General features: G+C 32.9%; 4 protein-coding genes across 7 annotated transcripts; 1 reads left to right on the forward strand and 3 right to left on the reverse strand.

Moving 5' to 3' along the window:
- Positions 1–4,890: 4,890 nt before the first annotated feature.
- On the forward strand, positions 4,891–7,455 carry LOC107486936 (actin-97-like). The gene is made up of 5 exons (XM_016107511.3): positions 4,891–5,077; positions 5,755–5,824; positions 5,904–6,297; positions 6,414–7,027; positions 7,130–7,455. Exons 2-5 carry the CDS (start codon positions 5,765–5,767, stop codon positions 7,193–7,195), a joined length of 1,134 nt encoding a protein of 377 aa, XP_015962997.1. The 5' UTR covers positions 4,891–5,077; positions 5,755–5,764; the 3' UTR covers positions 7,196–7,455.
- A 478-nt stretch (positions 7,456–7,933) lies between these two features.
- On the reverse strand, positions 7,934–12,681 carry LOC107486937 (epsin-3-like). 2 transcript variants are annotated; one of them, XM_052261047.1, is made up of 5 exons: positions 12,535–12,681; positions 12,159–12,281; positions 11,890–12,051; positions 11,604–11,801; positions 7,934–8,086 (listed from the first exon to the last, which is right to left on the reverse strand). In XM_052261047.1, the coding sequence occupies exons 1-5, from the start codon at positions 12,639–12,641 to the stop codon at positions 7,945–7,947; spliced, it is 732 nt and encodes a 243-aa protein (XP_052117007.1). In that variant the 5' UTR covers positions 12,642–12,681; the 3' UTR covers positions 7,934–7,944. The 2 variants fall into 2 exon arrangements, with proteins under 2 accessions (XP_052117007.1, XP_015962998.1); XM_016107512.3 differs by lacking the exon at positions 7,934–8,086 and having other exon boundaries at positions 11,302–11,801.
- Positions 12,682–13,269: 588 nt separating this feature from the next.
- On the reverse strand, positions 13,270–16,848 carry LOC107486935 (uncharacterized). 3 transcript variants are annotated; one of them, XM_016107510.3, is made up of 11 exons: positions 16,711–16,848; positions 16,485–16,590; positions 16,346–16,394; positions 15,925–16,031; positions 15,391–15,436; positions 14,947–15,081; positions 14,739–14,828; positions 14,512–14,643; positions 14,316–14,399; positions 14,033–14,097; positions 13,270–13,819 (listed from the first exon to the last, which is right to left on the reverse strand). In XM_016107510.3, the coding sequence occupies exons 2-11, from the start codon at positions 16,586–16,588 to the stop codon at positions 13,627–13,629; spliced, it is 1,005 nt and encodes a 334-aa protein (XP_015962996.1). In that variant the 5' UTR covers positions 16,589–16,590; positions 16,711–16,848; the 3' UTR covers positions 13,270–13,626. The 3 variants fall into 3 exon arrangements, with proteins under 3 accessions (XP_015962996.1, XP_052115916.1, XP_015962995.1); XM_052259956.1 differs by having other exon boundaries at positions 16,485–16,611; positions 16,745–16,804; XM_016107509.3 differs by lacking the exon at positions 16,711–16,848 and having other exon boundaries at positions 16,485–16,696.
- A 2,944-nt stretch (positions 16,849–19,792) lies between these two features.
- LOC107486934 (uncharacterized) lies at positions 19,793–20,936 on the reverse strand. The gene has a single exon (XM_016107508.3). The coding sequence runs from the start codon at positions 20,821–20,823 to the stop codon at positions 20,113–20,115; it is 711 nt and encodes a 236-aa protein (XP_015962994.1). The 5' UTR covers positions 20,824–20,936; the 3' UTR covers positions 19,793–20,112.
- Between the last annotated feature and the right edge of the window lie 74 nt (positions 20,937–21,010).

Below are 21,010 nucleotides of genomic sequence, written 5' to 3' on the forward strand. Positions count from 1 at the left end.
TAACGCGTACATGATAGAAACAAGGCGTGGACGTGATTATATAAACAAGAGAATCAATCCACTCATTACCAAATTAAAGCAAGGTTTACTCTCATCTCTTTCAAACTTTGCTAATATACCTACATTTTATTCCCAAGTTTTCTTCACTACTAGCTATTATATTGTTTTTCCTTCCGAACCTGTTTCCCTTCTTCATTCAACCTATATTATTATACGGTGAAGTTGATTTCACGTGAAATTGATATCTAAAAATTGTTAGATAAAAAATTATATCTAACTGTTTTCAAGTATCAACTTCACGTGAATTTTTACCTTATTATACTTATCGATGGCGAACACCAACTATTACTATTATTACAACTACATTCACTCGCTTGAGACTCATCAAGATCCTCATGAATCATCGCCAGATCGAAATGTGGTTCTGCAGGGAAGCAAGAATTACCAGGAGTGGCGCCAAGCAATGAACTTGAAGCTGGAAAAGACAAAGACGCTGTGGTTTGTGCATGGCACCGATGCAGCGGTGATGAACGAAGAACCAATCTATGGAGAATGGAAGACTCACAAAGAGCTTGTTCTGTCATGGATCCGCGGTTTCATCTCGGAGGACATAAAACCGACGATTATTAATAAGGAAGCTTTGTCCAATGAAGATAGCGTGTGGAAAGCTTTGATGCAACTTTACTGCCCCCGTGATCAGTCCATAATCTCAGATATTAAGGAAGAAATCAATTCCCTCAAACAATTAGAAAGACAAACTCTGATGGAATATAAGATCAAGTTCGATGCGCTTTGGATGGAATATGACATGATGCTCGATGAGAACAATGACAAGAGCAAGAGGGAGCAAGAAAGAGCCATGAGGTTCCTTGACGGTTTGAATGACACCTTCCATGCAACAAGATCACTGATAATGCAAGAGAAACCTTTTCCATCCCTTGAGAGAGTTTTTTATTTGGTGGCTCAAAAAGATAATGAAGCAAAGATATTGGTCACGCGGATCCAAGGTACTATTCACATTCTCTCCTTTATTAACATGCATGCACACAATAAAAATATTAAATAATATGAATAATAAATATATTAAATATTTAATTTATTAAATGTATGAATCATTTTAATATTAAACAAAAATTATTGTCTACCTAATAAAATTTAACTCATTTTAAACTACAATTAGGTATTTTGTTTACCTTGTTTACAATATAATTTTTTGAATTAATAAGTAAAAAAAAGAAAGTTAAGTTTAATTTTAAAATTTAAAATTTAAATTAATTACAGATAATCTTTATAAGTGTATGTGCCTAAAGTACGATCCGATATTTATGTTGTTTGTATTTTTTATTGTTTATCTAGTGGGTTTGTTTTCTTGCAATATATATTTTATATTATGATATGTAGTTAATTTCAGCATGTCTTTAGTATAATATTTTTTTAGTATTATTTTTTTAATTTTTATCTTTAAAAAGTTTAAATTAAGATTTTGAATTTAAAATTAAAAATTTATGATTTCAAATTTAAAATTTAAAACAGTATTAAAAAGTTGACAAAAGACAATTTATTTTATTAAACCAAGAAATGTTTTTACAAATACAAATTTTTTTTTATTAATAGCACGTAATATAACGTTTTAAGGAGAAATACAAGAAAAAAAAATATAAAAAACATTTTTCTTAAATATAGAAATATTTTGATCCACATACATAAAACATAATCTTTTACATAAACATATTTTTTTACAATAAACACAAATTTTTTCATAGAAGGAAAGAATAAACACGCATAAATTTTGTATGACAAACACAAAAATCTTAGAAAACAAGTATGAAAAATTTTAGAAGAAAAAGAAACAGAAAAAGTTTTAGAAAGAAACATTTGTGTGTAATTTTTGTTTGAGCCAATTAGTTATTAAGTTAATTTGGTTAGACTAGAGAATAGGCTAAGGCCCATTTGGAAAATTTTAGAAGTAATTTTTTTTAATTTTTGACTTATGAAAAGTAGTAATATTAATGTCTAGTGTAATTTTTAAAACTAAATTGCAATTTTTTAAGAAGTTATTTAGGAGCTTATAGAGAAGTTAAAAAAATGACTTCTCTCATAATATTTCTATTTTTTATCACATTTCTATAAAATAAACACTTTTAGAGTTAAAAATCAAAATACAAAATAATTTATTTATAAGTTACTTTTAACAGAGTCATTTATTGTTTAAGTTATTTTATCAAAAAAAATTTAATTAAGTTGGTTAACCAAACTGAGTTAAATAGTTATCCAAAACAAAAAATTTTAAAAATCAATTTAAAGCACTATTACTCTTAAGTTTTTAAACATTAAATATAGTTGAATATTAATACCCTTCTTGTACTGCATAACACAGTGATTGTTCTTTCGGAGATCCATAAACACGCGTTAACGTCAACGCCACCCGGAGCGCCATTTAGCTGCGATGGATGTAAAGAAGGAGGGTGTGGACGCAGTTATCGTTGTGAAGAAAAGAATTGCAGTGGTTATGTCCTCCATGAAGAATGTGCAAACGCTGTTCTTCAGCGTAAAAACCCCGAAAGTCATCCATTTTTCGAAGGACAAAAATTCTTGTTCCTAGAGAAACCCGTTGGGTATCCTAGGGATTGTGATGCATGTAGAATGGAAGTGAAAGGGTTTGTGTATTATCGCAAAGAAACAAAAAAGGACACAGGCTTGGATTTGCATCCATGTTGTTTGAAGCTAAGACACAACATTTCTTATGAAGAGTCAATCGCGACAAAGACACTCACATTGCAACGAGACGTTCCGAAAAAGTGTGGCCTATGTAAGCGTAAGAAAGTTGGGGACGATGGCGAACCTAAAGGGTGGTCATATGTAACTTCCGATGGAGATTGCTATCATGTTTCTTGTTTTAAGGAATGGTTTCTTGAGAAATTGAGTGATTATTTCTCGGAAAAGAAGGTTGTAGTGTCAAAAATGCAGAGCAATGTTGTTGAGAGTAATAATATGAAAGTTGTCGAAGTTGGAGAAGGACCAAATAGTTCAAAAAAAGGATCATCATCAGTGGTAAAGAAGATGGTGGTAAAGATAGCACCAGTGGTACTAAAGTTAATATTTTCAGCTATTTTTGGAGATCCTGTTTCTTTTGTTCTTGCTCTAGTGGAAGCCCTAGTTAATACTTTTAATTAAAATATATAAGGTGGAAACTCAAGTGTAGTCCACTTCACTTGAAGTTGATACCGGAGAGCCATTAGATATTTGACTGATTTGACTAAATTTTCATCTAACGTTTCTCAGATATCAATTTCAGCTGAAGTCGACTTACTGAGTTTTTACCAATATATAATTACATGTGCACTCTTAAAATGTGTAAAAGTGAGGTTAAATACTACTTTTCTGTTGAGTGTGGTTTACTTCTTTTCAGTTTAAGCAATAAATTGTGTTTCCCTTTAATTTATATGTGACTTTGTGTGCTTTGTAATCCTTACAATATCAATAAATAAAATTTGCATGTGAATTTGGTTACATCGTAAGAACTTTTATATTTAGTCATCATTTTCCTACACTACTAATAATCTAGGAATTGTTTAAGAAACTTCAAATAAAATGTATGTACTTCATTTATGGCTATCTAGAGTAACCAGTATGTACTTCATTTATGTCTATGGCTATCTAGAATAACCATCCGAATAATAGGGATAATAAATATCTTTTTAAAAACTTAAATTAATTTTGGGATTTATCAAGAATCGAACTTTTGACCTTTTGGATCTAGAGTTTTAATACCATGTCATGATATCACTCATCCCAAAAACTTCAGCTGATAGAAAAAGATAACACTAATGATTATATCTCTAATACTTCCTAAACCTCCATTGTACATGCTCCTCATACTTTCCCATATGAAACACAAGAACGTCATTGTGCTCGATAATCAATGATTTTTTCAACAATATGAACAACCACCAATCAAATAAAAACACACTACACTTTTAAATTATCTACCTAAATTTTAATATTAGAATAACCATCCGTACACCTAGTAACATAAACATCCGATATATCTATTGTTCACATTATTTAATATTTTTATTATCTACCTATATTTTTCCTATATATTGTAGTATAATCATGGATAAGTATATTGTTTCTTTTATGAGTTATTGTATTAGATAGTTTGACGATAATGGAGAAGTTTCATTTTATCTTAGTGTTGTTGGTAAGGATGAGCACTCCTTTCACCACAAAGCAATAAAGAAACGTTCCATGTATTTTATTTAGAGACTTGTCGATTTTCATAAACAAACAAGCATTTTTAATTCTTCTCTCTTTTATAACTATATAAAGAGAATAATCATTGTTAAAGACAATTCAAATGTTATAGAAAAAAAAAACAATAAAGTGAATTCACACTAATTATAAAAATAATAAAAGAAATTAAATTAAAAAATCTATATCTTGTACACAAAAAAATTAATTATACTTTTTCAATATATACTTATATTTTAACATATATCTCATACCAATAATTAATTTAATTATTAAAATTTTATATACACGTAATATGATATGATTGAATTGAATTTGGATACAATAAAATATATTAATAATAAAAACTAAAATAATAACTATTTTACTTATTCGTCAATGAGTTATAACTCAAATGACATAGTCTCTCTATACTTATTTAAGAGGTTACGGATTCGAGTCTCCTGGTAATATATATATATTTTACTTATTCATGATGATTAGACTATCTTAGCAAATACTAAAATTTATTGCAAATAAATTTTGATGGTTAAATTAAAAGAAAAGAAAATAGAAAAAAATGAATAGTAAGAACAAAGAAGAAGAATAGAATAGGGTCAAAGGAAACAGCATTACACCATCCATTGTTCCCAAAGGAAGCGTTCTCATTCTATTTTGTGATTAATTCAAAATCACACAAATCTTAACGGATCACATTCCATTTCCTGCTTCTTATATTCAATCCCATTTCCATCATTTCCATTCCCCTCTCCCTTCACATTTCTTCTCTTCGTTCTTTCCCTTCCATCACCACCCCTCCTCGCCATTTCCCTCCTCAAGCAAGGTCTATTATTTCTCACATTCTCATTTTCATTTCTTTTTTTCTGGATTTCCAGATTTGGGATCCTTTGTTTCTTCAGTTTTGATTCCAAATTCTATTATTTTTTAGGTTTTGTAATTGGATTGAATTGGCCTCTGTTATTGTTGGATTTCAATTTTTTTTTTATTTGGGTGTAGGAAATTTTTCATCTTTTTTTGTGTTTCATTGATGTTATGGGAAACATAATGTAGCTGGATTGATGTTTTGGAATTGTGTTTTTTTAATCTATGTTGTTTTTAGTTATCAATCTAAGTTTTGGTTTTTGGACTGTGCCTCAAATTTTGATTAAAAGTAAAACATCTATTGTTTGGTTCTTTGGTATTATATACTAATCATCACTGGTTAAATCCGTATTTGTGTCAATCTTTGAACATCATTTCATTGATATTTTGCAACCATTCTATTCCCTATTAGTTATGATCATAATAATTGAAATCGATTTGGTTAAATTCATGGTTAAGCTATGATATATTGTCAATAACTAGTTGATTTCCGCATACAAAGTTAAGGAAGCACATGGCTTTTCTCATTCAAAATAGATGAAAATGAAAATTTTGATTCTTCTTATACATTTAAAACTTAAAATGTTTACAATGTAGATAGTGCATTTGAAAGGATAATTTATCTTTATCATCCAACAGATACTAAAAGATGGCAGAAGGTGAGGATATTCAGCCTCTTGTCTGTGACAATGGAACTGGAATGGTTAAGGTACTTAATGGAACATGTTTCTTTCTTGATGCAAGTTTATGGAATTCGATGAGGTGATTGATAGTGTGTTTGTTTTCAGGCTGGTTTTGCTGGAGACGACGCCCCACGAGCTGTTTTTCCCAGCATTGTAGGCCGCCCTCGCCACACTGGTGTGATGGTAGGAATGGGCCAGAAAGATGCATATGTTGGAGATGAGGCACAATCCAAGAGGGGTATCTTGACTCTCAAGTATCCAATTGAGCATGGTATTGTAAGCAATTGGGATGATATGGAGAAGATTTGGCATCACACATTCTACAATGAGCTTCGAGTTGCCCCTGAAGAGCATCCAGTTTTGCTGACTGAGGCTCCTCTTAACCCGAAAGCTAATCGTGAGAAGATGACTCAAATCATGTTTGAGACCTTCAATGCCCCTGCCATGTATGTAGCCATTCAGGCTGTTCTTTCATTGTATGCTAGTGGTCGCACAACCGGTAAGTAATTCGCACAATTCTGTTGAATGCAGTGTTAAAATCTGTGATTGCAATTGGATAGAGCTAGTACTTGTTTAGCACAATCGAAATTATGCCATGTTTCTTGTTTTTTACAGGTATTGTGTTGGATTCAGGGGATGGTGTCAGCCACACTGTCCCTATCTATGAGGGTTATGCTCTGCCACATGCCATCCTTAGGCTTGATCTCGCCGGTCGTGACCTCACAGATTTCTTGATGAAAATCTTGACTGAGCGTGGTTACTCATTTACCACCTCAGCAGAGCGAGAAATCGTGAGGGATGTGAAAGAGAAGCTGTCCTACATTGCCCTTGACTATGAGCAAGAGCTGCAGACAGCCAAGACCAGCTCCTCTGTGGAGAAGAGCTATGAGTTGCCAGATGGACAAGTGATTACCATCGGCGACGAACGTTTCAGATGTCCTGAGGTGCTTTTCCAACCATCCATGATAGGAATGGAAGCTGCAGGTATCCACGAGACGACATACAACTCGATCATGAAGTGCGATGTTGATATCAGGAAGGACTTGTATGGCAACATTGTTCTATCAGGAGGAACAACTATGTTCCCGGGCATCGCCGATAGAATGAGCAAGGAAATCTCTGCATTGGCTCCCAGCAGCATGAAGATCAAGGTGGTGGCTCCCCCTGAGAGAAAATATAGTGTCTGGATTGGTGGTTCTATCTTGGCATCCCTCAGCACTTTCCAGCAGGTTTGGTTTCTAATCTTGTTACCTTATCAAATATTATAAAATTGCCTTAATATTAACAATAATACTAGTTTCTAATGCTGCAAAATTTGATTTTGTGTGCAGATGTGGATTGCAAAGGCAGAATATGATGAGTCTGGACCATCAATTGTGCACAGAAAATGCTTCTAAGGTGTTTTGAGAGGAAATAGTTGGTGTCATTATTGTTGAAAGAAATTTTAAAAGAAAAGGTGGTGGTTGTGTTTGAGTTCCTCAAGGAATTGAAGCAGTGCAGCTTTGTAACCCTTTTCAATTCATTCTAGCTTTTATTTATTCATTCATTCTTTCATTCATTCATTCATGTTTATGCTCATGTTGGGAGTCATGATCTTCACAAGACCAGGAGTTGTATTTTTCATAATCAGAAAATTATTAAGTTATTATTTTCAGTATATATTTCTTTTTATCTATAGTTTTTTGACTGGTCATTTTATTCCGCATATGAATTGAATCAGCTGCCATTGTTAAAAGTTAAAACTATGCCGTTGGTATACAATGTTTATCATCTATTCTAAGATTGCTCACAAATATCTATCAATGGCATTAGACCAAAGAAAAAAAAAGGAAAAAAGAACAAGAACAAGTAAAGCTTACACTTAAAACAACACATTTTTTATAACATAATTCAAAGTATCACAATCAAGTACCTTAGCATATTTTTTCCTCTATATTTTTAGAAAAATTCCATTTTAAAACCAAAACTATTTATAATCACATCAAAGGCTATAAAATCATATTAGAACTAGCATTATATTACTTGTACAATACATGATATACATCAAACTATCAAAGTACTACGTTAAATCTCTCTACATAGAAAGCAAGAATGCTGAATAATAAAGGGGTGTTCTTTTATATTATCTTCTTCTCCAAGTTTTGGATTATCTTCTAGGAGATTTGATTCCTTGTTTTTCATGAACTTGGTTATCTCTTTTGTTTCCATTCAAAGCATTCTGTTTCCTTCCAAAGCTTGCAAAACCATATTCTTCTTCATGTTGGTGATGATCATAGTTAGAATTACACCTCCCATAATAAATCTTTGAATTCAAGTCATTCATCCCTTCGTCGATCACAGAGCTTCGTCTGTTAAAACTTCCAAAACCTTGGATCCCATGCACGCTCTTGCTCTTTCTTCTTTGTAGAATTCCTTGCTTCTTAACATAACAAATAAGTACAAACAGACAATGTACATAACATCAAAATAATTTGGAAGCAGAGAAGATGAGAGAAAAGCAGTGAAAGCAAAGAGTTTGTACTTTCTTCAATGTCTTCAAGAGATAATGAGTTTACAGCCATTGTTGAGCACAACATGTTGGAGACTGTTTCTCAATTCAGAATGTGGTTGAATAACATGGACTTTTTGTAAAGTAGCCAAGGACCATAGTTCTTGAGGAAGCTGCTTCAAATAGGAGCAGTCTATGACCAAATATTGAAGACTAGGCATTGCTCCTTTGTCTAATGTCCAAGTTACCACATGAGACATCCAAATCATCTTGAAAACTTAAAGGCATGGGAATTCTTCAATGGCAAAATGAATGTCATGAGATCCTCTAACAATTTCAGGACCCCTTATTTTCAAGATTTGGAGTTTAGGAAGCTTTCCAAGAACTCTCATGCAACTCGAGTCGAATCGTCTGACACGATTCAAAGTAACCTTGGTAAGATTTGGTGGAAAAACACTTGCCTCTGATGGAAGCTTTGAAGTGCCAGTTATTCTAAGTTTGCCAAGACTCTTTAGGCATTGCAAGCATTGTAATTCGCGCATTGAATATCTGTCACCATTATCTTCACCCCTTTGAACCAAACCAAGTTTCTTCAGATTGGGAAAGCTTCCATTTCTTATCATGGATGCCAATTGTGGATCAATATGAATCAGCAAGAGGGTTTGCAGATTTGGCATTGTTTTACCATTTGTGCTTGACATACCTTGTGATGCAAGTCTAAATGGCCACGCGCGCAAATGTCTTAGCCTCTTAAGCTTCCATAGTTTACTAGAGAAGATTAGTATGCTTTTACTCCATAACTCTATTACTTCCAGGTTATAGAGGTTGTATATAAAATCTGGGATGCTTTTAACCCAAGAATCTATTCTCAAGTACCTTAGATGAATCATGGTTTTCAAATCACTAGGTATTGGAACAACTATTCTCCATCCTAATACATTTGTAAGATACATTATGTGAACCAACTTGAAATCTTTCAGTGTAAGATTTTGGACCCTCTTTCCATGAGCAAAGAAAAACAAAGAACGAGTGCAAGATTGATTACCTGTGTTTCTTGTATGCCAAGAAAACTCTGTTGTGCAATGTATGGACAACTTTCGAGAATTGCTTGTCCCAGCAGGGTGAGGGATGTTTGATCCTCGGCGAACCTCCAAGAACTTATCAGCCTTTCCCTCTGATATGCAGAGGTCACGGAGGTAGTCGTGGATTCGACATGTTTTCACACCTCCATCACTCCTTCTGCTTGCCACTTGTACCAAGCTACGATCCACCAACTCATCTAAATAGTGATCTGCAATATCTTCTGGTTCTGGCACATCTGAATTTCCGATTTCTTTTACTTGTATGAACCCTTCAGCTATCCACAGCTTGATTAGTTCTCTGCCAAGAATCTCATAGTCTTCAGGGAATATTCCAAGGTACAAAAAACAAGGCTTCAATCTTTGAGGCAAGCTATCATAGCTAAGTTTTAGAATATCCACAACTCTAGTCCCATTTTCATCATCACAATGTTGATTCACATTACCTTTGATTTTCATCCACTCTCTTTGTGATATTCCTTTCTTGGCAAGTCCGGCCATCACTATGATTGCAAGTGGTAACCCTTTACAACTTCCAACTAACTCCTTACCTAAACCTCTTAGATTAGAGGGGCAATCCTGCGCCGGAAACACCTTCTTACAAAAGAGCTGCCAACTTTCTTCTTCATCCAAGAAGGAAAGTTCGCAGGGAGGCATTGAACCGGCGTAGGAAGCCACGTCTCTATCGCGACTAGTTATCAGTATTCTGCTGCCATTGTTGTCATTTGAAAAGACTCCTTGCAAATCATCCCAAACTTGTGTTTTCCAGATGTCATCCAACACCACAAGATATTTCTTCCCCCTCAAACTCTCCTTCACTTTCTCTTTCATTTCTTCTTCATCATAATCATGCCTCTTCTCAAATAAACCATTGTATTCAGAGGTGGATAGCAAGCACTTGAGAAGGCTCAGAAGAAGCTCCTCAACTCTATAGTCATTGGACACATAACCCCATGCGCGAAAAGGAAAAAACTCTCCAACTTCCTTCTTATTATAGATCTTTCTAGCAAGTGTAGTCTTTCCCAATCCCCCCATACCGGTTATAGAAACAACACTGCAGCATGAACCTGTTTCCATGAGCTGTTTAAGGACAAAGCTCCAGTCATCAAGCAATCCAACCACTTCTTCTTCCTCTACATCTCTTCTTCTTCTACGAATCAATTCTTCAATGTCATCTCTACACTTGACTCCTTCTCCAATGCTGTATCTATCCTTGTTCTGATAGATACTATTAATAGTAGCTTTGATCCTTTCTATCTCAGAATCTACCACATGAAGCATCATCACATGGCTTATGCAGCAGAGTAACTTGCTCAACATGTTTCTGCTTCTGTGTGTCATGGCGTTGGCAACATAGGTGTCCATCAAATCCTCAACTTCATAGGCAACATCTCTGATCTGCTTTACCACTTCTTCAACTATCTTGCTGCTGTGTTTTCCCTCACAACTCTTTAGGAAGATATCTATAAACTTAAACTCATTTGTTAGGTATCTGATTTTGTTCTCCACTCCTGAAATAAGTTTTGCTTCATCAACAAGAATCTGTGACAACTTCTGTAGCAGGAAGGAAACAGCACTATCAGCCATATTTTTGTCTACAGGTCAACAATTTCAGGGAAGATGAAGAACACAAATGGTGAGAGTAGTTTAGGAAAAGATGCAGTTCTTCTTCTATGCATTCTGTCTTTTTCATTGGCTATTATTGTAAGACTATAACCACAGAAGTCCTACCTAAACATTAATCAATCAATCATTTTTTTGACCAATTAGTTTTAACAAATCACCTCTTGTTGAAAATAAACTAAAATATATTTTCTTTTACTTTGATTAGGATATTATATTGAAGAGACAAAAAAGCAAAAACAAATAAAACTATAGTGCTCTTGTTTATTAAGCAAATTCAAAAGATCTCAATCAGATACCTCAACATTATTTTTCCCTATGCATTGGTAGAAACATTCCATTAAAACCATAACTATTTACAATCATGTCAAGGGCTACAAAATCAAATTACAACTAGCATTATATTATTGTACAATAGAAAGCAAGGATGCTGAAGTTAGTTTCTCTTGATCCATAATAAAAGGGTGTTCTTTCATGTTATCTTCTAAGAGCTTTGTTTCCTTGTTTTCATGAACTTGGTTATCTCTTTTGTTTCCATCCAAAGCATTCTGTTCCCTTCCAAAGCTTGCAAAACCATATTCTTCATGTTGGTGATGATCATAGTTAGAATTACACCTCCCATAATAAATCTTTGAATTCAAGTCATTCATCCCTTCGTTGATCACAGAGCTTCTTCTGTTAAAACTTCCAAAACCTTGGATCCCATGAGAAAGCTCGCGCGCTCTTGCTCTTTCTTCTTTGTAGAATTCCTTGCTTCTTAAGAGCTTCAGTATCCTCTCTGATAATTTTCTCACACTCAAACCCCAGTTGAACCTGTAGAAAATGAAATAATGTAATAAGAGTAGTCATCACTGAATTCATGCAATAAAATTATGGTGACAAAAAAGATGCACCTACATACCCTTTTTCATCAATGTATTGAAACTCTCCAATCTCTTCAATAACATCTATATCACATTGAAATTCCTCAAATAACCTCAGAGGTCCATGAGTTAGAAGATGTTCCAGTAATATTAGAGCCTTGTATGAGGCTCTCCAATGGCCTTTATTAAATTTCAACAATCTGTTTTCTCCCATTAAAAAAAATGAAGATTATACTATGAAGAATGTTAATATAGTCTTTGAGAACAGAACATAGCAAAATCATTAATCAAATCAACAGAGTCGAACCTGCTATGTAAAATCTCCACAACTCTATAGTATTCATCAACTTCAAAAGCTGCACGTGAAATCACTTGCATGATACGTGTATCTGGTGGCCATGGATTTCCATTTGTGGCTTCTTCTGTCATTCTTAGTTAATCAATGTGGAACACATCAAAAGTAAAAATTCTATCAATATTGTAGCTAAAATGAATCAAATGATAAAGTGCATATAGTTTAGCATGTTCTTGTGAGTGTAAAAAGTTTATATTGTTCCAACATCATTAAAGAATGTCATCATCATGTGAGAAGGATTTTAAGGTTTGTTTGAATTAATTATCAACATTGTTAAAGGAGGATTTAGTTGAGATGAAAAATTAAGAAAATAAAATGGAAGACTTACAATTCTATAGGTGTAACATCTGTGAGAACAAGCCTAGCACTTTTAATCTTCTCTTTGAAGAAGTGAGAAGCTTGCCTTTTGATTTCATGAATAAGAGGAGAGCTCATAATTGCAGGCTTCTGTGGAGGAATATTTTTGGGTAATGGTGATGAATTTATGTTTTGTTTCTTATATTATATATTTCGTGTTCCTTATCTATATACGTAAGAAATGCAACTGCTCCATTAACAAAAGGCAGTAATTTTTTTTTCCCTTTCTGAAAGTGGATTTGCATACGTAATGAAAGGGTTGAATAAGCTTAAATTTTGTGAATAAGAAAGGATGAGAATTGAGGGAAAAGGTAACAAGATAATTCAAAGGCAAGTTTCCCTAAAGCATCTTGTCTTTAAGGTTATGTCGTTTAGAAGAGTGCCTTGAGATACCTAACAAAGGTTCAAGAAATTTGACCAAAAAGAAGGAAGACCTGCAGAAGCTGTTCATCACAATTTCTTAAAATCATCTTCGAGAAGAAACTCTGTTAATATTCAGAATTGATTGTTAGTTAACAAAAGAATCACTCGAAATATTTTGCTAGTGAAAGCTTGGGAGTTGTGGGATATACAAAGGTGGTAGCTTCTTTTAATTCACATAGCTCGGCTTTACCAAACCAGAAGTAAAAAATCTACACATCTAAGAGAGACGTCCTAGAAGAATCAACATTTAACAGTGTCAGATAATGGCATAATGGTTTTCAAATTGCAATGAAGACATGAAAATTTTATCTATAGAACATTTTGATTATAAATATATTACAAGTACAAACTTACGTGATAATAACCCTTTTCTTTTTCCCATTCAATAGTAACATGAATTGTTAAATATGTCTACCCAGTACGCAACAGCAAAATGAGCCAGAGTCTCCATGACCCCAATCTAATAGGTAAAAATCCTGAGGGTTATGGTTAGTCCTAAAACTTTAAATATTGCATTCTGTTCTTTGTCCTTCAAGGTCAAGCATGGAAGTATAATATGCTCTCCCAGAAAAGGGGTCACTCTTCTTTTTTGATAATAAAATGCCGCTATTTCTTCCCGGTTAAAATCGATCATCAAAGCTTAGGTAGAACCAGAAATTCTCCACATACCAGTCCTGTATCCCGCAGACATGAGCACAAGCTCCCAAAGCATGTTAGGTATGCTCATAAGATTTACCTTGGATCCTGGAATTTCAGACCAATTGACAGAAATTTCTGAAATTGGGATCCTAAACCATTTGCACAGAAAGACTAATTCAACATCAAAACACCACCTGCAGAGAATGACAAGGGTATTATAGAAAATTATAAAACCTTTTGCCATATATGGGGCCATAGCCATTCAGGGTACACATACACAAAAAGATTGGATGACCAAAACTTGAACTAAAAACATAACACGTTGTGTATTGGTCTGTGAATCTCAAGAGAATTGCTTTCTAAATTTAAGAAATTATTTCATTCCATGGAGTTCTAGAGAAAATCACCTTCTCAAGCGGACATTTGAAAAAAGCCTCCTTGCTGCTGCCCTAGTAAACATTTTGAAACCACACTGTGGATGTAGAAAGTTAAGGTTAGACACTGAAAAATATTCTCATATATGCATCATGGAACAACATCTAATACACATGCTCAAACACAAGGGATAAGAGAATCCAAAAAGAAAAAAAAATCAAGCTTTGGTCACTATTTATACAAAAGAAATTTGCTAGTCACAAGAGTACCATATTAGAGTGCATGATAAAATAAATAAATAAAGTAGGAAATTACCTGTGTATCACGAACTCCTGGACCAGAAGCCAAGAGAACCACAAGATGGAACCCCTTCATCAAAAAATTGCGGTACCACTTTCGCTGTAAAAATGTTATGTTACATGGTTCAAGCGAGATAATCCACACATATATGGCAAGAACATAAAAAATAAATAATAAATAAAAGAGAAATTTAACACGAAAGCCAACTCACTGTAGCCAAAGCCTTCTCTTCAAGATGAGCTCGTGAACCAAATGCAGCAACAGGAATATCGGATACTCTAAAGGTTGGATCACTAGGGCTTGATTTTCCTTGTTGAAATTGCTTTTTAGCAATAACTTGAATCTAATGGCCAAACATAATACATATAAACATTTGGCCAAGAGATTAAAACCAAAATTAAAACATCTATAAACTGCATATGATAGCATTTCATTAACCTGATTTTCAAGCTTTTCTAGGTCGGTGACTTTAGTTGCTCCATCAGCATCAAGCATAAGAATTAGCTCACCACGTGAATGCAGAATTCCCTGTAATACAATGCTTTCAAGAAACAAAGAAAGCCCTAATTAATCATCAACAACATTATGACAGCAATTTCAATACAATGAGTAGATTTTAACGTGTTACTGTTAAAATTAGACTCACTTTCCTTATTGCTTCTCCCTTGCCATGATTTCTTCCAAGAAGGATAACTCTAACTTTGTCTACTGTGTATTTCCTTACAAATTCAAAAGCTACTCTTTTAGTCCCATCAGCACTTCCATCATCAATAATGACAACCTGCTCAAGTGTCCATTGATAAGAGAATGTGTTTTTCTATCAGTTGCAAAATCCATTAATATGTTTCAATCAAGCCATTCAAGCAGAAAGTCTAGTGACTTTTGTGAAATTAATAAAAATGGAAAAGGAAAGGGATGCTGAGAGAAATTAATATTTTATATATTTGCTTCACATGGTGTTGTACTTAAGTTTTTTGTTCCCTTACTTTATAGATGAACTAGACTATAAAAGGAAAAGAAAAAACATGTAGTTCAAATATTATTATTCAGGAAAAAAAAAAAGCAGTCGAATGAAAGGGACTGGAAGTACCTCATAGGAAAATGAAGGATCCTTTGAAGCACGTTGTTGAAGATAACTATAAAGAACGGACACAAACTAATGTTATGTTCTTAGTAACAAGTAACACTAACAAATATAAACAATACATCCAATACTAGGATATCTCAGAAGAAAAGCAGTATTGTAACTTGTTAAACCACAGCTCCATATAGTACCAGTTTATACAAGAAAAAGGTATCACATAGCTTCTATAGACTGATTACGGTGGTTATTGTAGGATAAAAAGAGATTAAAATGTAAAATATCATTTGACGATTAATATTTGTTGTGCATTAATTCACCTAAAAAAAGAAGAAATCAAAAAAGCTCCTGCAGATTGCAGGCGTATGGAGTATATAATTTCAAAGAGTCAAATATACTGATCAAAATTTCTGATGAACATAACATAAAACTACTTGACAGAAAGATCAAGTTAGACTAACACAGTTGTAACCAAACACAAATCCTTCCATTCTATTAACACTAAGTATATAAGTTGGTAAAATCAAAAGTGCTTCAACTTACTTCATAGTTTCTTCAAGAGCTCCGGGAAGCCTATGCTCCTCGTTGAATGCAGGAATTATCAAGGACATGTACTTTTCTGCTGGATCAACAACATGTGGGCAAGGAACCTAAATAAGCAAGAGTCAAAACCAATTCATAACAGAAAGCTATCCTCAGATCTAAGATGCATATCAAGCTATTACACAGAACCTATATAAACTTGAGAGAGATTTTCACTAAATTTTCCATCACATTTTGATCACTTTCACAATGTCCTGTGCATTATTACTCCAAAATAATAGGAAACATAAGTTAAACCATGTTGTTACTATAAATCTGCAATCTTCAATGTCTTAAAGCCGTACAATTACAGTAAAACTAAATTTCAAAACAAAACGATGAGCAATTGATAATTAAATTTCGCATCACCAAATCGACATACCTGTTTCAACGAGTTAGGATCCTCAAAAATCGCCGGAACTTCAACATGCCTAAAGAGAATAAAAAATAAAATGTCAAAGTAACAATTCACGTCCGTATAACAATTCATGTCGAAATTATTCGCAAATTGAAGAACATACAGATGATTGTTTCTTCTTCTATATGCTTCAACGATGACTATGAAGATGAACCCTACGACCGCAATCAGGAAGAAGTTGACAAGAAGATACATGTACTCCTCCATTCCTTTAAGACGATTTAGTAGCTCTTGTTATGTTATGAAGAAGAAGAAGCCATTGTTCACAGGAAGAAAAAAATAGAAGATTCAGTGAGATTCGAAAAGCGGTTGAAGAATTTGATTTTTACCAGATTGAGCTGAACGAAGAGAAAGTTAACTAACAGAGAGAGCTCAACGATGGTTTGGAACTTCGATCAAGTTTTGGAGATGAAGACTTTCAACCCGATCCAATGGTCGTTTCATCGTTGCATTCGGTGTTTCGCTTCTCTTTACCGGCCATTATTTTTTGTCTTCAGCTCTCAGTGTATGGGCCATTGGGCCTTTTTAGCCCAATTCACATTACCTCGGACTATTTATTGGACGGGACACTCTCAGACTGTTTATGTACGTTTTAACTCTTGGGCCTATGGGCCGTGTCGATGTTGCTTAGTTGTGGAAGTAATCATACAAAAAACAAAAAAGTATAAGAGCGCCTAAGTGTAATAGTACCTTTTGCACACAATGACAGTAATTTAAAACCATTTTGAGTTAATCTAAGGGTTAGTTTACTAATCCGCTTAAACAAATGTGGAGAATTTGAATTTTACCTTCTCCATATAGCAATTCATTAACCAACAACAAACCTAGAACTTTGATTCGCAACGAAACCTATGTGTCCTTCTGTTTACAAAAGTCAATAATCTATTTGTAATTAAATATAGTGATGGACTTATTTGTTTTCAAAATAAAATATCAGAGCTTATTTATTATTTTTTATTTTATTTATGCATTTTATTTAAATTTTCATATAAAACAATTCTTACTTTGTATTGCTATTATTGCTTATTGGTTGTTATTATTACCCTGTTACATTGTGGTCATATATACCATGATTAGAATTGGAAATTCCATCATTAGTTTACACTTTTTTAGAAAGTTTCTCTCCATTTCACATCCTACCACAAACACATGTCCATTGAGTGAAATTCTTTTCTTAGTTAGAATCTTGATAATAGAATTCAAATATTAAAAAAAAAAAGAAAAACAACTCTTAAGAAATTAACTTGAGTCTGTCCTCTCTTATAATGAAATTGCAAGTTATCCCATGTGACAATACTACATAATAGAGAGCCTTTTGTGGTGGATGGCATGGTGTGGAACCACAGTGCAGGCCTACTACAATTATTGTGCTCAAAACTCCAAAACAAGAGCGTTCTACTTGGCTCTCTCAGGGGTCAATCTCATCATCACATATCATAAAATGATGAATATATAAAATATTTGTCAACACAAATGGCTACAAGTTATTGGAATAATTTGCTTGCATTGCACATACTGGTCTATATCTATATATGTGTACATCAATCAGAAAGGCCTTGTTAGATAGAAAGATATGTTCCATGATTCTTGTGAAAACTAAAGTTTGTTGGCACCTTAACATGGGGTCCTTCTCATGCTATGATTAAAGGCATTCCCTTCCACTTTTCTGCTCCATTGGAAGCTTTAAGCATAGTGAAACTCTGGCCGTGTTATTCATCCTCCATCATCATTATGTTCCCAGTTATTAATCTTGTAATAATCTATTCTATTGCAACAACAATTGCATGCAAAAGATAAAAGATGATTCCAGAGCTGATAATACTGTCATAAAATTGTTCATCCTAAAAATTTAAATTAATAAAAAGAAGTAACATGAATAATTATATAATATCTTTTATTTTACATAAAATTTTTTTTATATTTTATGTTTTAGAATTCTGATATTAGGTTATAAAATTATTTATTCTAAAAATTTATACTGATAAAAAGAGACACCATTAATAATTATATAATATCTCTAACAAAAATAATTTTGTATCTTGTAATATTGTATTAAGAATATAGAAGAAAAAGATTTAATGAACAACTTTATTTTAATGAGTGATTTGTAAAAATCTAAGAATATATCGTTATGTTAGGTATAACTGGCCTAAACTTATGTTACTACATTAACCATATGCTTTCAACAATTTTTTTTTTTCATTTTACCATTACAATAATTAATCAGAGTAAAATATAATTTAAAAAGTAAAAACTCTTCACGTAAAGTTGATAGTTGTATAGGCGTTAAATAAAAATTTAATCAAATCAGTTAAATCATCTCATGGTTATCAGCTATCAACTTCACATGAAGAGTTTTCATCAGTTTAAAAAGCAGTTCAGCAATCTCCAAAGAACCTATCTCGACTCTTCCATTGCACGTTCTATGATTCAGTAATCCGGAGTGTTAAAAGAGCAGTCCCATAATAATTCACATAGTGGCAGTACTCATAGCAGTCCTGCTTCGAATATTAATTATTTTACCAATTTTTTCCAGACAGAGTATGTATTATGAGGATCCCTTTCTACATTTCGAGAATATTTGGCATTTTGCAACTCACCAAGTATATTTCATAGCATTTAATAAACACTGGAATTAGAATATGGTTCGTGGATCTCGGGTAAGATAGAGATAGTGGCACAATTTTCCACAAAACAGCATTTATTATTTTATTTGTAGCAGGAAAAAAAATATAGAAATATATTGAATAGAGTTAGTTTTTGTTCTTGTATTAAAAGAGAAATTTTAAATAATTAGTGTTTTAATAGTTTTAAGTTTTTAATTATATATATTTTATGATTGATATTAGTTTATATAATTAAAATTAATTATTAAAATTACTAAAATACACTATTTCTAAAATACTTAATATGTTTTTGATAATATATTAATACTCTTTCTGTGCATTATTCAATTTTCATTCTGCTAATAATTGCTTTACTGATTTTTTTCTCATTTTAGGTATAATTATTTCGATGGTCATTATAATTTTGTCAAATTTATAATTAAATTTTTANTCTAATTATATTCTTAATTTTAAATATTTTTAATTTATGAAAAATATTCAGATAATTTTAATATTTTTTATATTAAGAATGATATAATTATAAAATTAAAAATAATATAAAAATTATTAAAAAAACATAAAAATCTAATTAAAAATTTAATAAAATTATAAGGACAAAAAATAATTAAACCTCATTTTTATTACATTATATATCATAGTCTATATTTAAGGAAACAAGATATTTGAGTAAATCTTACCAAAATATAGAGAAGTTTTGAACCACTAAATTATATGTATCTGTAGCAGCAAGTAGAACAAGAAAGTTATGATAACTCTTAGCTTGTCCCTCCTTGACAAATTTGTTTTGACATATGTGCCAGCCAAAAAGACAATAAATGCAAATCTGGACTCACTATAAATTTTCAGATTTCACATACCCAATTATTCATCATGCTAAAATTACAGTTCATTTTCTCCTCAAATCCAACAAAGATCAGAGGAAAAAGAAAAAGAAAAAGAAAACAAATACAGATCAAACAAGAGATATATAGATGATGAACAAATAAATCAATATTAATAATAATAATAAGCCTCCCCAAAATTCCAAAGAAAGAGTACTAATTAACAATAACAAACTAAACAAAAATAATATTTCCAATAACGAAGATCCTAATTAAGATTATATTAGTGAGCCATGGCTGCTGGTACCTGATGAGTAATGCTTCTTTGATTTGGCATAGAAAGCATGGCAGTGTGATCCAAGAAATCTTTAAGCTCCACAACAGATTGAAGAACAGTTCTAAGATCCTCAGAACAAGAGAATCCAAAGCTACCAATTTGCCTAACAGCATAGACATAGAAAGTGATGCAACCTTTTCTGAATTTGAACCTTGCCATCTCAGAACCAACAAGGCCTCTTATGAGTTTCTTGTTGACTTCACCAAGAGCAATCTCATGTGGCCATGTTCTATCAACTTGTGACTTCATTGCTTCATTCTCAAACACAAACACAAGAACCTTTGACTTCTTTGTTCCTAGGCCAAGTGTTAGGGTGTGCCAAGCATGGTGTGCTAAGATTGTGAAGTTTGTGGGAAGAAAACATGATGTTGATGGGAATGGAAGAACCTTATTGTTACTATTCTTGTTGCTCTTGTTGTTGTTGTTGTTGGTTTTGGTTGGTGGGAATGAAAGAACTTTGAGAAGCTCCAATGGTTTTGCTCTTCTTATTGTGAATGATTTCACTATGAATTGGCCTCCAAATCTTAGACCCTTTACCTCTGAGCTTGGTTTGAATGAGAAATCTTGATGCTTTATTGTTTGATCATTATTGGGGTGTTGGTGTTTTTGCTTCTTGTTCTTCTTGTTCTTCTCTTTTTCTTTTTCTTTTTCTCCCATGGTAGCTAGCAAGTAGTGAGAGTAAGTAGGTGTGAGAGAGAGAGAGAGATTTATTTCTTGTTTGATATCATATCATATCATAACAAGAACACAATCTATGGCTTTTTTTTTTTCAGTGTTTTGTTACCTTTCTTTTGGTGGTATAACAGAGTGGATTGGTTGTATAGTCAAAAAGTTGCAAAATAGA

The sequence above is a fragment of the Arachis duranensis genome, chromosome 4 (assembly GCF_000817695.3).
Source record: "Arachis duranensis cultivar V14167 chromosome 4, aradu.V14167.gnm2.J7QH, whole genome shotgun sequence".
Taxonomy (NCBI): Eukaryota; Viridiplantae; Streptophyta; class Magnoliopsida; order Fabales; family Fabaceae; genus Arachis; species Arachis duranensis.

What these genes read in the sequence shown, in the direction of transcription:
- LOC107486936 (XM_016107511.3), top strand. Translation starts at nt 5,765, where the DNA reads ATGGCAGAAGGTGAGGATATTCAGCCTCTTGTCTGTGACAATGGAACT. An exon ending in ATGGAACTGGAATGGTTAAG is followed by an intron (nt 5,825 to 5,903) that starts GTACTTAATGGA and finishes GTTTGTTTTCAG; the next exon opens with GCTGGTTTTGCTGGAGACGA. An exon ending in TGCTAGTGGTCGCACAACCG is followed by an intron (nt 6,298 to 6,413) that starts GTAAGTAATTCG and finishes TGTTTTTTACAG; the next exon opens with GTATTGTGTTGGATTCAGGG.
- LOC107486937 (XM_016107512.3), bottom strand. Translation starts at nt 12,641, where the DNA reads ATGAGCTCTCCTCTTATTCATGAAATCAAAAGGCAAGCTTCTCACTTC. An exon ending in GATGTTACACCTATAGAATT is followed by an intron (nt 12,282 to 12,534) that starts GTAAGTCTTCCA and finishes TGATTAACTAAG; the next exon opens with AATGACAGAAGAAGCCACAA. An exon ending in CAATACATTGATGAAAAAGG is followed by an intron (nt 11,802 to 11,889) that starts GTATGTAGGTGC and finishes CATTTTCTACAG; the next exon opens with GTTCAACTGGGGTTTGAGTG.
- LOC107486935 (XM_016107510.3), bottom strand. Translation starts at nt 16,588, where the DNA reads ATGGAGGAGTACATGTATCTTCTTGTCAACTTCTTCCTGATTGCGGTC. An exon ending in AGAAGAAGAAACAATCATCT is followed by an intron (nt 16,395 to 16,484) that starts GTATGTTCTTCA and finishes TATTCTCTTTAG; the next exon opens with GCATGTTGAAGTTCCGGCGA. An exon ending in TCAAATGTCCGCTTGAGAAG is followed by an intron (nt 13,820 to 14,032) that starts GTGATTTTCTCT and finishes CATTCTCTGCAG; the next exon opens with GTGGTGTTTTGATGTTGAAT.
- LOC107486934 (XM_016107508.3), bottom strand. Translation starts at nt 20,823, where the DNA reads ATGGGAGAAAAAGAAAAAGAAAAAGAGAAGAACAAGAAGAACAAGAAG.